The 17,060-nt window shown below is 39.3% G+C and overlaps 1 protein-coding gene across 40 annotated transcripts in view; it reads right to left on the bottom strand.

Moving 5' to 3' along the window:
- Nucleotides 1-17,060, bottom strand: part of FBXO38 (F-box protein 38) — a 43,664-nt gene that overhangs the window by 8,793 nt on the left and 17,811 nt on the right. For 28 of the 40 annotated variants that reach the window (XM_087753566.1, XM_087753568.1, XM_087753575.1 and 25 more), the window contains 10 exons: nt 15,653-15,755; nt 14,416-14,582; nt 13,096-13,241; nt 12,161-12,264; nt 11,778-11,891; nt 10,097-10,417; nt 8,677-8,830; nt 7,431-7,560; nt 6,602-6,843; nt 6,109-6,208 (listed from right to left, as the gene is read on the bottom strand). In XM_087753566.1, coding sequence (XP_087609692.1) covers nt 10,239-10,417; nt 11,778-11,891; nt 12,161-12,264; nt 13,096-13,241; nt 14,416-14,582; nt 15,653-15,755 — 813 coding nt within the window. In that variant the 3' untranslated portion in view covers nt 6,109-6,208; nt 6,602-6,843; nt 7,431-7,560; nt 8,677-8,830; nt 10,097-10,238. Of the gene's footprint in view, nt 1-358; nt 440-6,108; nt 6,209-6,601; nt 6,844-7,430; nt 7,561-8,676; nt 8,831-9,699; nt 9,815-10,096; nt 10,418-11,777; nt 11,892-12,160; nt 12,265-13,095; nt 13,242-14,415; nt 14,583-15,652; nt 15,756-17,060 lie in introns of all 40 variants that reach the window. The other 12 variants (XM_087753567.1, XM_087753605.1, XM_087753578.1 and 9 more) reach the window with 11 other exon arrangements.

The following is a 17,060-nucleotide window of genomic DNA, read 5'->3' as shown; positions in this document are numbered from 1 at the left end:
GTGACATTATTTATTATTTTTTATCAGCAACATGTGTTTTCTTTCATTAAAAGCTTCTAGACCCAGGAGCTTAACATTATATGTATTATTATTTAGTAATATTTCTGTTGCTATGTGACAGGTATTTACTGTAAACAAACAAACAAACAAATCCTGCTTTGAACAAACGAAAATGTTGTTTAGTAGGAAAAAAAACTTGTGCATGATAAGAAAAACTAGCTTCCTTGCCATGGCGTCTGACTTCTTTAAATACTTCTTCCACATAAAAGTCACTGATAAAGCTTCACCTAATTTTCGTTTAGGATTCAAAAGGACACTGGGCAGAAACAGCCCTAATTAGAAGGTGACAGACACTTACCAATGTAGAAAATTGCTAGGAGTTAGAAAGAGACAAACTACTGGTGTTTGTGGTGATAGGTGCTGATAGAAAGAACATGAGCTGTTTGAAAAGAGAGGATGAGATAGTTTGAGCCAATTCCTGCTTCATCATTAGGAACAGTTTGGCAATGACCTGTTTTTACAGGGTTGTGTTTCCAAAAGAACTTGTTATCAGTTCAACTCTATTGTTAACACCAAAACAGAGCAGTGGGTAAAAAAAAAAATAAATAGGCCATTATTGAAAGTTTGGAAAAAATCCATCCAGGGCTGCTTCAGTCCTATGATCTACACCTCTGTGGAACTGTTCGTGTGGGTTTTTGTCTGGATTTGGGTATGCAAGACTGCAGAACAGGTTGTCTTGGTTTCATCTCAAGTATCAAATTTCTTAAAGAAATCCTAGAAGAGCTTTTCTCTGTCCCCATTAAAATATTGGTGTGAAATTTCTCAGAGTGATATGGAACCAGCAGCATGGGGATGCTATAGTGATGGTGTTCTTTGTTTCCGCTGTTGTCCTTGAAGTGTTGTTTTTTCCTATATTTTTATGTGCTTTAGTAATATATCTCTTATTAATTTAAAATGAACTTCTCAACACTGAATTTTACTCATGGGCAATGTTCAGAAGGCTCTATCAATGGGATCAGTAGCTCACTAGCCAAAATGGTCAACAGCTCTCCTTGGAAAACAGGCTCCAATTCCAAACACCATATTTGAATGAAATACCAAACACGAAATGCCCTTGTTCTGTGTCATCTCTGGCTAACTGCTCGTTGGACTCAGTAAACCTGTCATGAACCATCTGGCAGCTCCTGCTTAATAAGTCAATAATCCCAGCAATGCTTCTGTGAACCCAGCAAATGACACTGTCCATCATCAATAATGTTAGAATTTCTATGGAAAAGAAGCTGTCTCATGGAAAGGACCTGTACTTTATTTCCTTTGCTAAAGGCAGCTGCTCCTGTAGCCTCTGAGATCATCTTCCCATTGACCATTTTGGCTAGCAGTGTCAGAGTCTTCGCCTGTGCTGAATAATGTGTAACGCATTGGCTGTTTCTAAAAATAAAAAATCCTTCATGTACATTGCAGTAAACTGCAGCTGATGATGGTTTTGTTGTTGTTGTACTATTTTCACTCAAAACATAAGATGCTACCAAGTAATACTTTCCACCTGCCTCACAATATACTCAAACTGCTATAACAGCAAAGGAGAATCTGGCCCCATTGCTTTGAAACTACTGTTGAACTCTTGGGTTATAATACAAGTTCCTAATGTTTATCTACCAGAACAATCCTGCCTCCTGCTCCAAGTTCTCGTGCACCGGCCCTCTTTCTCCCCACACTTTTGCTTAGATTGTTACTGAGCCCTCTTTCTCCCTTACCTGTGCTGTGTCCACCTCATCTCTCACTATATACACTGAGATGTCACTGCTATGGGCATCATGCTCAAGACAAGCAATTGCAAATGGGGAGTCAGATATAATTTTTTGCAGCTCTGTTTCTCTGAGTTTCCCAGTGAATTTGACTGAAAAAGGATGCTCCTTTCTTCCTTCTTTTCCATCTCTTTCCTGCCATCTCTCACAGATTCACTCTAATAACCGTATATTTCTTCACATAAATATACTAATACTCATCAGCAAATTATCAGACCACCACATTTATGGTCTGGGAACGCTTTACATTTTTTTGAATGCAGTAAGCCTCAAAAGCATTAAGCATGGTGCCTGCTGTAGCTGTTTTCTTGGATTATTGCTGATTACACTTTTCCTCACCAGAGGTGATGTGCTAGAAGAACAGCTAGCTAATAAGAAATTGGCTGGCTGGGCCTTTGCTAAACTGTCTTCAGGAGGCTGATCTGTCAACACAGTTGTATTTCCGTATTTCTGTGTTTTTCTAGGCTCCAGAAGCATTTCTGAGACCTTGCATGACATTTGATAGCAGGGCATGTGCCCAGACAAGCAAATCCAAAGATGCATTGAGGTTACTTGTGCTGAAAAAAGGGAAGCAGAGCAACAGGCTGACTACTTCCAGAAGCAGTGCTTTGACTTCAGCACTCTTCAAAATGGCTTTTATTTCACCCTGCCTTCTCCTACTGTCCCCTAAATGGGATCAAGAGCTCTGTGAATAATCAGTAATAGTGTATTAGTTGTACTTAAATGCTTTTGTGCTTCTCAAAATACCTCTCAATTTAGGTATTACTAACAAATATCTTCGACCTAAAGATCATCTGACCAAAGGATTGTGGCTTTTAGAATGGAATACACTCAAAAATGGCTCTGCTCAGCAAAGATGAGGAAGAATCAAAAGGTATTTAAGGTATTTATTGGCGTCAGCCTGACCTAATAGCGTGCAACAGAACTAACCAATTGGGTCCAAATTGTGTCCATTTAATTCCTAGCACAGATGAAAAATACATAACAATGCCAGTAAAATGATGGTTTCTTGGAGCAGGCAGCCCGCATATGGCAGACTCTGAGTCATTCTGAAGAGTTTTCCTCACCCATCTTCATAAACACTAAAGCCAAGGAGAGCATTTTCATTCTGTAACTGTCAACTAAATCCTTCAGTAGCTTAGGATCCAATCTTTTTCTCTGCATTAGATTTCCTGAGCCATCTCTGAGTACTATCATGCCAAAAGGCAATAAATCTGTTGGTTTTTTCTACTAATATGAACTCAATAAAAATACACAAAAGCTTTTAGCTCTTTCAATTTTTGTATACCTTAAATCTTTCTGAATCCAAAATAATCACATATTCAGTCAGCATCTTATAAAGACTTACCTTACCACAGGAACTTTCTCACCTAATTAAAAAAAACAGATATAATCTAACTAGAATTTACCCAATATCCGAGTTCCACTACTTCCTGTCAAACTGAACTGAAATTGCCTATGCTGTTCGGAAATCTAGTAGATTTCCTGTCAAATATATGCTTATCACGTAAAGGATTTCAAAGATTTGGCAGAAGAGCTTAACATTATTTTAGCATACATTATTTACAATTTACAGAATTCTGACATTTTTTTATGATTTTCATTGATCTTCTGAAGTTCTTGAAATCAATTGTTAAAAAAACCCAGAGAAACCCTGAATATCTTTCCTGGACCACAACAGAATGGGAATGCAATGCTAGCTGATGTTCCTTGCACAACAGCTGTAGAGCCAAGGTCTGTACTCTCTAAGAGATATTGTGAAGAGGGCTTCTCAGTCCTCCAGAACAAGAGGAAAATTTATTTCCTTGCTGAGTAAGTAGCACACTTGACTTCCTTGAATCTTTCTTCCAAGGCAAGATTAGGGAGGCCCCAGATGAGGACCTCCAGCTGCCATGGGGTGTGTTTCAGTCAGGCAATGATCCAGACAGAGTATCGGAACTAAATCCTTTTCCAGCAGCCTCAGTAACGAATCTGTTTTCATATTCCTGACAGCTGAATCCCACCCACCAAATAGAGTTCTTGACATAATGAGTATCTGAAAGGGCTGTCAAACTGTATCAATGGTCATCTTCATATCACTAATCTCTAAATCCAGCCCTATTCAACCTCTCTATCTGTAAAAACCAGAAAACATAAAGGAGAGTCTAGAGCATTATTGCAGTAACTGCTGCCAGTGACTGAAGAACAGCTATTAATCCAGGTGTTACTTTAAGGACTACATAGATTAATACAGTTATGTTTACTCCATACCAGTTTCCATGACTGTGCCCCACTATTACACTTGATCATTACTCTCTTTGAAAGAATCAATTTACTTGCTACCACCCTTACAGCCCTCAACAACAGTCCCAAGACCAGTATTGGTAATCATCTTCACACAGAAATTCAAGCTGTGAACATCTGTGCTCCTCTTGCATAGGCTTAGAGCAGCCGAGAGAGGAGTTATCTACCCCTGAGAGCCTGCACCAAGTTCTGCGTCACCAGTGCTGGCTCCCTGTGGACAGTCTCACCTCAGAGCACAACTCATTTCCCATTTCAAACTGCCAGATTTTTTGCCCTTTGCTAGACCAGGCACGTTTAAACCGATAACCTCCACTTGCCTGCTCCCTCCCTTGCCCAACTAACAAGATGGAAAGAGGAGTGCAGCAAAGCCAGAGTCCAACTTTAACATAAAATCCATGGGTTTTGTCTCTCTTTGCTCCTGAAGGAGAAAGAGATTGAGAGACAGATAAGGAAATCAGATTACATTGGGAAACATTCTCAAGCAGAAATCCACCTCAGTTACAGAACTGGCCAGCATAGACCACCAAGAAACATGATCTTATGTTTTAAAGACTGAGTGAAAATGTTGCTACTCATTTTTACAGCAGAAGTGTGGCCCTCATCTAATAAACCCTAAAAGATGACCCCTGTCCTGCCTCCACAAACAAACAGCGGCAACTCAAGCGGGACTGTCATTATGCTGTCAGTATTACCCATGGACTCTTGTCTGCAGACCTCCAGTTCAGCCACAGATTTGGTAGCTTGTCCACAGAGCATAATCATATAAACCCTGCCACTTCCCTCTTCTATACCAGAGCTCCAATGTACAGCTTTTCATATGTCCTTTACAGCTCTATTTGTAAAGGCTCGCATCTAAACTGCGGACCATCATGGGAAATATTTGCTGAAGGAGAAAGCTGACCTATCCTCTGCTTCTGCTTTTGATCCATCTGTCGTCCTGTGTAAGCAAGGACATTTTTTAACAGCCCATCTTGTCACAACCCTGAATATTTTCTTGCAAATGACTGTTCTGCAAGCACCTTCCTTACCAGAAATACTTCCATTTCTCAGGTAGCTGCTCTTCAGAATGGCCTGTCCCTGAAACCTGGGGGTTGCTGTGGGTCTTCATAAATTAAGCACTTCAAAACAAAGAGTCATTGTACTGAAAGCTCCCAGCCAAAGGTTTTCTTCTGGGATGAAGCCAGGTTTTGGGGCGATACCTCCAGAAAAGGAGGAAAAGCACTTCTTGTGCTGCTTTGCTAAGATGTTTCATCTTCCTGCCTCACCTTTCTTTTTAAGTGTGTGATATAGCTGGACTGACTAAGCCAAGGTCAGCATCCACAGTTCAGGTTGGGTAGTTCCCAACACTGAAATGTCTCCTTAACCCTTGTCACAAACAATGTACACCTATGCATTCATACATCTCTCATGGTCTCACACTAAATGGTGTGTTTCCAGCTTAGATAACTCCTTTGGAGACATCATATCATAGGAAGCAGAAGTTCTTTCCTGCAAACACAAAGCTGGTGGTTTTGCTCTGTAACAAGTCTACAATGGAGACAGCTTATCTCATCTCAACACCTAATGACTGTTAATGAGCTAATGGAAACTCTCCAGTTGACGGGGCACTAGTTTTGGCTGTCCTGTTATCACATGCAGTGCACACGTGTACATACAAAATGCCCCGTCTTCCCCCTGATAAGGGATTAAGCTTGAATTGCTTGAACTAGTAACTTGGAGCAGAAATCACAGGCAAGGGCAGGAGTCTGCAGCTGCTTCTAACCCACTGAAGAGCTTAGAGACCAGAGTGAGGGTAGAGGCAAAATTTCTGTCTCCATCAACTCCTTATAGCTTTTCCTCAAATAAAAACATACCTTCAAAATCCTTTTCTTTTCAAAACACCAACACTGATTTTGTCTTTCTCCTAAATCAGAGAAAAAAGCAAGTACCGGCATACTGCCCATCTCTGAGACACGATGTTTTGTGCTCCTCTCTCCACAGTGCCCGCATCCCAAGCATGCTTTCTACTTTATTTATTTACCTTATGTACTCTCTATTTAGATGACATTTCTCAGGCACTTGAGCAACTCGCAGCCATGATCACCGCATCCTCTTTCAGGAAGAGCTGTTACCCCTACTTGCTGTGGGGAAAAAGAGGCACAAAGCAGTTCAAGCACTTGCCTGCAGTGGCACAAGTCATCTCAGACTCACTTTCCAATTAGTGGACAGCTAGTCAATACCTGCCTTTGGCCAGCTGAATTAGGCCCTGGAGGCGCTTATTTCTCTTCGCTGACTGTAAGAGGAGAGCACTCTGACTACTGCACCTGCACTATAGGCACATAAATCTAACAAAGGTATAACCCACCCAGGAAATGTATTGTTGAGCAAGAACTGTTAAGTCAGAGCTAACCTAGGGAAGATAATCCTTCCTGTTTAATTCCTTCCCTGAAGCCACACGCATGCAAAGCACATGAAGGAAGCAGGGGACAGAAATTATGCAATCATATCAGAGTTTCCTTTGCCATTTTCCTTACCTATCAGATTTAATGTTTGCAAAGCTGCCTTTGAACTCCAGCAAACAGCTTGCTTTGCTATCCAGATGCAAATAGCACTGTTTGTTAAGTGGGCTGTAAATGGATTTCATAGTTCATTCCAAAGCTGCCACACATGAGCACAGTAAAGCTAAAGCCCCAGCTGGAGTTTTCTCTGTTGTAGAAAGATGAACAGAGCAGGATCGCTCAGCCATCTTATTTGCAGTGACAGCAGCCTGCTCCTCCTGCCAGAGACCAAAAGAGAGGTGTCAGACCCGACTTCAGTGTGAAGCGGGAAGCCTGTCACATACAGACAGAAGGCATCTGGGCTGCTTCCTGAGGAAAGTTTAACAACTAGGCAGACCAATGGAAACCCCTTCTTGCCCTCCAGGGCTTGACATGGCAATTGAATAACAGACTGCCCAAAAAGGAAACAAAATGGGGAGGCAGGGGGAAGCTCAGACACAAAAGATCATATCCCTTTACAACCCAGAAGCTGCAAACCAGAATTTCTAAAGCCTAGTATCTCTACATCTGCTTCTATAAATGTGGTGACAGTTTTCCAAATGGTATATAGGATCCTTTGGAGATATACATAGGACTCAAGAAAATTAAATGGACACAAAGTATCCCCTTTTCTAGATACTACATTGAACTCTCTTAAAGGAGATCGTTAAAACACTCTGCAGCATGCAAGAGATTTGTCATGGTACAATACATAATACTTTTAAGTATTTAAATATACTCTATTGTACGTTTTGTGACCTCCCAGAATCAAGTTGCTTAAGCACCAAAAAAAGGAAAGGAAGTGATTGATTTCTACTTGGTTTACCTTGAGCTCTCATAAAAGGGTATTTATTTATTTATATCAGCTGTTCTTTGCTGATCTTAGCTCAAGAAGAGCTTATGAACCCACGTCATGAAAAGAACTTGCATCTCACACAAGGAAGTGAAAAGTGTTTCTGAAAGAAAGAAAAAAGTCAAGTTCCATTTGAAGTAAAAACAAGAGAACAATTCTTGACCGTGAATTACTTAATTCTAAGCCTTAGTTTCTCCTAAGTGGTCAAAAAAGTTGCACCAGAATTTCACAAAACTGAAGTGTCTGAAACTTTGCAAGAGATATTGCTTTATATAGCAAGTGCTCCTGAAAGACCCTTTGCACATGAACCTGTCTGCCAAGAAACTGGATTTAAGCTGGGGCCCAGTGATGCAAAAGACAAGTTAGTATGAGAAAGCCAGCTTTTACACCGCGTAGCGCTACCCTAGCCTGCCGAAGTAACCCCGGCCCCAGCGGCGCGGCAGACACGCTCCGTCCCTGCCAGCTCCTCCCCAGAGGAGGAGGAGGAGGAGAGGCGCGGGCAGCGCGAGCAGCTCGCGCGGAGCCCCGCGCCCGCAGCCTTGTCGGGCAGCGCCCCCTGCCGCCCGCCGCGCAAGGCGGCGGGGCGCGCCGATGCCGGAGACCCGCGAGGGGCGGCCCTCGGTGCGCGCGGACCGCGGGCACGTCGCCTCCAACCCTCGCGCCCAGTCGTTGCCAAAGGCAGCCGAGCAGGTCCCAGATACAATCTCAATACAACCTCAACCACCCAGAGCTCTCATGAGATGGACATAATGAATCTGGCCACTACATTACCACTATGTGTAAAACGGGTATAATGTTTAAGAGGTTAAAACTGCTGCAAGGTTCAGCTGCTCACAGAAAGAAATACTGAATATAAAGAAGTACGTTATTTGTATAAACACTTCTTCAAAAGGCTAAAGTTAGAGATACCAGATGGAGATCTGGTGCAATGCTCTAGAAACGCAGTAACATTTTCCTGCATATGCTGTATTAAAATGGTAAACATGACTGAATCGATGACTCGGATTTACTTGAAACACTTCTAGGAAAGGTCACAATTACGTTTTGTCTGAATACCACTGAATATATTATCTATGGTTAAATATATTAGTTACAACTAAACCATTAACTTTGATCTTGCATTAAAGCAAATTTAACAGCATTCGCATCATTATCTGGTATTTAGCACTCTACCTCCAGTTAGAGTATAGAGAGCACATGTAAGAAAACGCTACTGTACCAAATCTCTTGCTGCTTCCATTAGGCGCCATTCTCTTCCTCTTTATATTTCTAGTTCCACATTACCTCATGACTTTCCACAGAGGGACAGATGCAGAGAAAACTAACACTGGCTTTGCTGTGTTGAACGGTTTTGCCTCTTCAGTTCTACAGAGCTAAACATCATAGAAATCCCCATTAGTCACATTTATACCAAAGTTCAAAGAATTAAAATCATTAACAATAAAGTGTAAAATTGTATAATGGTATTAACTAATCTGCTCTATGGCTTTTACCACAGTAAGTTAGTGAACTGTCATTTGTTAGGCGGGTAACTCTGCAACTTTAAAAAAGCATGAATCAGGCCATAGTCGATTGTATGGCACATCTGAAGGTGCAGTTGGGCAGTCACAGCTGTGCGTGCGTGCATGCAGACACTGTTTCATGGCACAGCAAATTAGCCTTTACGAGGTCTCCCACCCCCACAGGGCACATTACTAACAGCACACAAGCCAGCTAGCTTAATACTAACTTGTGCATTTTTATACCTGTACACTGGACTTGCAGCAAATCTTGGACAGAGACACAAAACATCTATGGATACTGTGCGAACCACAGGCATTTTCTATATACAATAAAAACAAGTATTCGGGGGCAAAGAGCAGCAGTATTTACTGATTGTAAGGAAAATCTGCATTCATGAGTGAGCATGAATCAGCCTGAAAGCTCAGTTTGAGTCAGATGGATCCTGTACTGACACAGCTACAACTAAGCAATTACACATCCCTTTTCCTGTCTGTCTTAAGGAAAAATTCAGCTTTCAGCCAGTTAGTATGTGCAGATTTATGCTAAAGAGAGTGGAACCAACAATTAGCAACTTATTTTTCATATTACAGAGTCAAGTACACTACTAAAATGAAATCTAATGGTACAAAATACTTTAGAACATATCTCCTGTTTCCGAGATGCTAAATGTGGAGTTTTCTTTCCCAAAAAATGTTTTTAATGAACTCTAGAAACTACCACATATCAGCAACTTCACTACCTTTTTTCTGCTTTTGGCCTTCTTTGCAACAGCTGTAGAATAATTCTCTTTGAAAAATGCACACAGGACACACAGATTGTGCTCAACAGGTTTACTCAGACTGGACTCTTAAATGCTCAAGAAAAAGGCACAGATTAAAAGAGATTCTGATGACTCTTGAACACAGCAAATGGGATTTTGTTTATAAGAAATAAAACACTGCTATGAATTGTATGGGCTGAAAAATTCAAATATTCTTCCCTGTTCCTAATTATTGGCCTTCATTAAAATGGAATTTAAATTAAAGTGTATAAACATATGAAATAAAGTCTCAGTATTAGGAAGTTTTTCTTTTCTTTCCTCTATGTACAAATCTTAGTATACAATTTTTACTTTTCATTATACATTTACTACATACTTTTTTCCAAACTGTGAGAGAGCAACTGCAAAGTATGTGTTTCAAGAAAATGCTTTGCATTCGGAAAGAATCCACCTGCTTTCTTGGCCGGCAGTGCCAATCAGAATTTAGGAAGAGATGACAGGTCAGCGAGGGTATCCACTCAAATGTAATCATCCTCTACCGGTTCACCGTTGACATCACAGTAATGGATGAAGATAGCCACCACACGCTGGAATACACCTTTTTTCATCTGGCGCAGTTCAGAGATCTCTTCTCCTATTGTTTCCATACAGATGTCTGCAGACAATTGTCCTTTCCTTCGTGGTGCATAAATAGTAGCTATGGAAGGCACATAAGAATAAAAACTAGAATCTTTCCTATGAAGAAATTCACAAGCGAATCTGTTTTCCATTACATGAGATAGTCTTGGAAAACAAAGCAAACAGAAAAATCTTCCATTGAGCAACCACATTTAAGGAATATTATTCGAGCAACCACGTTTAAGGAATATTATTCAAGCAGAAAAGGTATTCTGCCTTCCCCATATTTAAACCTTTCAATAGCTCCAATACTCATTTAATGTATGCAAAGTCCATATGTCTGCAAGTGAAGGGAATCCCAGTGCATAACAAAGCCTTCCCCCCGAGACTTATCTGACATGCTTTCACGTTATCCATTTCAATGATCACTTAAATGTTTTATAAACAAGAGCAATTAAGGATAAGTCAGCAGTCTTTATTTTTTATGGCTTTAACATCACGTTTAATCTAATTACTCTTTTAAATCAAATACGTATCATTTGTTTATAATTCAGACTACATGCTGAACTACAAACATTAAGTCTATGAATCAGTTTCAAATAAAATAAAAATAAAATAAAATTTAAAAAATCAAAGAAAGGTATAGCCAAAAAAGACTTCTTCCTCATCCTCTTGAGCTTCATCCCCTTGAACTAGAGCAAGATAAGAATATCCAAAATGATGTCAATTAAAAATACCTCTAATGAAGGCTATTCCAAGATTTTCTTAATTAAGTAGTGGAAGAACGTATTTTTCCCTGCTACCAAGCAAGGTTCTTAATTGAGAGTCCTAGGAACTGCCCACTATAATATTTTATAAGACAAGCTCCTAAATAGAAAGAGGCATATCTATCCTAAACTCTAACCCACATCATCCCTGTTCCAGAGTTTTCAAGTCCAGTTCTTTCCTCTTTTCTCCTAGGTTTCTGTGAGTCGCAATTCTCTTTGCTGGACTCTCTTCAGGCTACCTTAACAGCCCTTCATAAAGCAAAGCCACGGGCAGCAGTCCAGCTGAGCTTTCAGCAGTAATGCCAGTAAACTCCACAGAACATGAGTTACTGGGACTACACATCACGACATTAGTTTTGTCTGTGTTTTAAATGCACTCATTCTTCTGGATACGACAAACCCATCACATTTTTAGGCTAAGCACCAGATTGGCTCTCTGATTTTGTCAGTATTAGGGGTCTCCGGCTGGTCAATACACTGCTGTAGTACTATGGCCCTCTCCTCTGCTGGACCCCTTCCTCATCCAGCTCCCAACACTGCTAGAAGTAGTTATTTATAGTCTACCAAAAATAGCATAAGAATTAGAAAATTGAAAAATAAAGGAATGCATTAGCAACTTGGGACCAAGCAACACGTTAAAGTTCTTTGAACACATCAAAAAAGATTACTCACTTCTCTCATCATCCTCAAAGTCATATCTAGCGTAGCTGTTTGGCTCTGCTGTTCTCAGTGATCTCAACCATGGGAAGTCAGTAATCATGGAGTAAGGGGCACCATCCACAATACCTAGAAGACAGACAGGATGAAGATACAAAGAGGACAATGTCACTCCTGCAGCATCAGCACTCTTCATCAAGTAAACTTCACTGATATCACATAGATCGGTCACTCTAATGCAGGAAAAGCACCTTCTCACTTCAATTCCTCCGCTCTGTGCCAAAGGTCCTCCACTTCCCTCACAAGAATTATTATTCATGTCTCTTGTAACTTGATGCAAAGTTACTTATCTTAGCAAAAGTCTGATCATCAGCTTTCAGCTCTCTCTAAAAACTCACCTTCTAGAGTGTAAATATCTCGTCCCCAAGGGTACTTAGTGTATTTCTTCAGGTCTTCATCAGTTCGTGTAGCTTCAGGGAAGAACTCATATTTAATAAGCTCTCTAGAGAGAAGGAAGAAGAGATTACAGCCTGTAGTGACAGGAAATGTGAAGGCGGGAGGGAGAAAAACCAAATGGGAAATCCTATTACACAGCCTTTCCTTTAATGAGCCTGAATCCATAGAAACACTCCTTCAAGACCCTCACACAAACTCAGTATACAATCCCTTTGCTTTTGAGAGTAACCACAGAGAATGTGTACTGTTTAGATGAGAAACCAATTACGCCACCTTTTAAATATAGCTTTCTATCTGTAAGGAACAATCCAACATAGCTGCAACTAAACAAAACTTCAAAAGTAAATTTGTTCTCTTAGTCATTTTAGTGAAAAACCAGGACAACAAAAACACTGGTTTAAAACAGTTGGATGAGAGCCACTGTATACAATTCCCTGCTGCTGGAAACTTTTACTCCTCAGTAAGGAGCTGATATTGATTGCACATCATCTTCCCTAGAAGCTAACATTATTTCTTGGAGTAAGTCAGTCTTTCCCTTTTTTAATAAAATAAACTTGTTTTCAGATTCAAAGATATTCCTCAGCCATCCTGACTACTTCAATGTTCAATTGCATTACTGCTGGATGGAATAGAACTGGAGAATTCTACAGTATTTTTCATATGGTTAGGCTTATTTAATCTACGTTTTGTATTAGATACATCTTGACATTGAAATTCTACATTGCACCATCTCGAATTCAACCTTTGCTAGTCAACAAGCCTTTTTTTTTTAATTTGGCTAACAGAATACAGCAAGTCTACAGCTTGACTGAAGCTGTAGCTGCTGAATCAGGATAGAATACCTTTTCTGTAAAGTTACTGGAGGGCAAGTACTCACTGGTTGATATTTGCTATTGTGTCCATCCAGCTCCGAATGCGCACCTTATTGCGGACATTAGGTGGGTTACTGAATTCATGAATTATGCAAATGTGGTATGGATAAGGGCCACTAAATATCTTCTGCTCGAGAGTCAACGTGTCAACCTGTGAAAAGCAGCAAACAAAGGCTTGTAACCGAGACAGAGAGATGTGATTCTAGAGTCAAGAGCAGACATCTACCAAATGAGTATGTCCAGTGAAAAGAAATTTTAACAGCATACGTAATCAAACACATGATTAAGTGAAGTAAAACTTTCCTAGTGCAGCTTGGCCAATGAATCTTCTTGAGTAGTGGAATTTGATGGGAAATGTCTATTTTCTGATGCGTTTTGCAACTCCAATATTTAAGTTAACTTTCATAAAATTACAAAATGGTCTACACTACATTCACTTTCTCAGAATTTGTCTCTAGCTTGGGGGGACAGGTTGGTTTTAGGTTGGTGGTTTGTTTGTTTTTTTTCTTTTTTTTCCTAATTGTCTTACCACTGTCCTCTAAGAGCTAAAGCAAGAGATCTGGTTTCAAAGGAAAGCTGGCTTTTATACAAAATCAGCCTTCCCTTGTTGGTCAGGCAAACTGAACCAGAAAAAACATTACTTTGCATGAGAGAAGCAGCATCACAGTATAATATAGAATGCACCGGTTAGAGTGATAAAGTAAAAAAAACCATTATGGATCTTAAATTAAGCTCTCCTATTTACTTGTCAAGTGACTTCAACAACTCACTAAATGTCAGCGCTTACATCTCCTACAAGTAATCTGGGGGACGAAAGGGTGGCTCCCAGTACCACAACTGTCTTGCAACACTGTTTAGCATCAAAAGAGGATGCAGCTTTCAGCAAAGTAGTATTCAAAACAGTGACTGCTGTTACTAAATCCAATAGGACATGGGTTAAAGATTTCAGATACCTATGCCTATGTCATCCTTCTGCTTATACGTAACTACAAGCCAACTTAGTAGCATCTAAGTTCTTACAGTTATTTTTAGTTACTCAGTTTGGAATGAGTTCAATGCCTTGTGATTTTTTTACAGTATCTTCTAATGCAATGAATACTGGAGATGGTAACATTAAGTCTTAAAATGCAGTATCATCCAAGCTCCAGATTCTGCAATAAAAGCCTCGATGGGATAAAGTTTTAATAAACAAGTTTCTCAGAGTTGTGTTATTTTAACATTTACATTTCTTGCATTAATTGAAAAACACATGAAGCCAAGAGTGGTGAAAGAATACAGTCAGAACTTCAGATCTGTTCCTGATTAAATGAAAGCTGGTTGTGTACCTGCTGCATTGGACGAAGATAAATGATCCGGTTTCTTTCCGGTGGCATCCTGAGAATCTGATCCAGAACCTGATCCATGTTTAACTTCTTGCACTGGGCATAGTCGAACCGATTGACAACTGGTGCATTTTCTACTTTTAAGTGTTTCAATACACGGCACCTTGTAGCTATAAATCAGCAAACAAAATTATTAAAAGAAAAGAAATATAATACTGAAAAGACCTTAGGAGCCTCCTGTCAGAGATTTTCAAAACCAACTGTTTCAACAGAAGGCAAACAAGTAATGTAAGTAACAGACAATTACTGTAGTTTGGAGAGCTGGCAACTTACGTATATCGAAGAAATAGACTAACTGTTCATTTCTTCCACATTATGATCAAACTTTTAACTTGTGAACTTGTAAGAAGAGTCCTTTTAAAAGGCCATGTCGAATTTATTCTAACATTAACTTTTTTTTCCCTTTGTTTCCTTTCACAAAGCCCCCTGAAACGGTCTGTGGACTGCCACAATTGAAAACCACCGACTTCAAGATCAGATCAAATGTAGAGTATTGTAAAGCCACACAATGTAAAATAAAGCTATTCCCTTTCTAGTAACCCTGCTCATGTAATTAAAATTTAGTTAAAAATTAATGTATGTTCTGAGAAGTATTCTGGAATAAATAAATAAATAAATAAATAAATTCTTCATTCTCTGCTAAGCAGAGATACCTCATTTCAGAAGAAAATGTGTTATTTAGTGTAGATGTTGCGGAAAACAATAAATGACCCAATGCTTCAATACAGGACAAGTCACACACCCTGGCATGTGAATCTAATGCAGCTTAAGTGCTCCAATTTAAAACAGAATTTTATCATGTCAAGGAGGAGAGTTATCATCATGCCAGCTAAATAATCTATGGAAGCAGGAAGAAATGAGAGAAAAAACAAGGTACTCTGAAACTCATTTCATCAACTTCCAATTACTGTATTATCATTCTTCAATAAACATCTCATCTTCCTAACTGTCAAATAATTTCATCTGTTGATTTTCTGATATTAATCTTTATTAAACCTGTTACGACTTATAAGGAAAGAGGCATTCAAATTAAGAAGCAGTAATATTTGGTGTTCTAAGCATCCATCTGACTTGTAGCAAAGCAGCTGATGAACACAAAATAAGCAGTGGACTGACTAAATCTTTCAGAAATTTCTAATAATGCCAGATGGAGCAGGTACGCATGACATTAACTACATACCATGTATGAACATCATTTTGGGGCAGTCTTTCAAAACCAAGTCTGTTATTCCACAATTGGTCAAGGTGATTCCAACAAGGTTTTTGGATTTCAAAGTCAGTACCTGGTGAAAATAAAAAAAAAAAAAAAAAAAAAAATCTATGACAGGGTAAAAACAAAGAAAAAAAATAAAATAAACTGAATTTTAAAAGATACTGACAGATACAGAAGGATATTAACTCAATACTAATCAATATACTACAGCTTCTGTTCGCAACAGGTATTTGAGATGACTAGGCTACTGATGGAAATGAGGAAAAAAAGACTTCCTGCTGATCAGTAACATCATAAACTGTCAAAGAGCAACTTCACAAGATTAAAAGAGGAGTCATATCAGAAAGCACAATTTCTATCAGAAAAAAAAAAAAAGTATCATCTCTCAGGAACTTCAAACCCTCTACTATTCAATTTCTATTTTCCAACTACAATGAAAAAAATGGCAATTCTGGACAGTAACCCTTGTTTAAACACAGAAGAAGGCATGGCAGAGAATCACGATTTGAACTTCCCATACCAATGTATTTTACCAGCACTATCTCAGAGGGAAACCTCACATGGAGGGTTGAACATTATACACATAACTTATTTAATCCTCTATGTCCACTATCAGTGTTAGAAAAATAAAGTATGCATCAAGCTCAAGAAACACCTAAGCAGAATCATTTCCAATAGCATGAGCACAGGGAGAATGTAATAAGAAAGGATCTTTTTGGGTTTTTATCTGAATTTTTCAAAGTTTTATCACTCAAAATTTTAGCAAAATTTAGCAGCCCAAGGATGAAGCTGACCAATTACACAAAGAAGACTAAAGAGAGTTCTATTAAAACAAAGTAAACACATGTAAAGAGAAAAGAGAAGCACTCTGCAATGGGTTCTTCCAGTTCCAGCAATTTAAGCTGTTCCTTGTAACCACAGAGAGTTTAAAAAAAAAATTTAAAAACCACAATACTGTTCTTTCAAAATGGCATATTTTAAGAAGAAAAATCATGCACCCAAAAATATCTTTTATGCTAATCACAAAAGCTGTAATGCATCCTAGTAACCAGAAAAATATTATGGGACACATTCACAAAAGCTATCTTAAATCAGTGAGGCTAAGTTCTTCACTGGACAGAGAGGGGAAAAGAAAAGCAAGCAGATTCCTTTACAGCAGAAGTCAGAAGAGAAGCTTAAGTCAGCTGTTCAGAGTCACCCTCTGAAGCCATCTCATGCTCGGCTAGAGTATGATCCTTGGGTAAACAGCCCCAATGCAGTAAGCCCGACCTTGCGATTTCTCCTTCCATGACTGATCTTCACTGCAGAAGAATTAACTCATGTTATTTATATACTAAGAGAATCTCCAGCCTGCAAAGTAACAGCTGACTTGCTG

Source organism: Nipponia nippon, unplaced genomic scaffold (genome assembly GCF_047370975.1).
Source record: "Nipponia nippon isolate SJK-2023a ecotype South Korea unplaced genomic scaffold, ASM4737097v1 scaffold_17, whole genome shotgun sequence".
NCBI classification, from domain to species: Eukaryota; Metazoa; Chordata; class Aves; order Pelecaniformes; family Threskiornithidae; genus Nipponia; species Nipponia nippon.
This window is presented reverse-complemented; position numbering and strand designations above follow the sequence as displayed.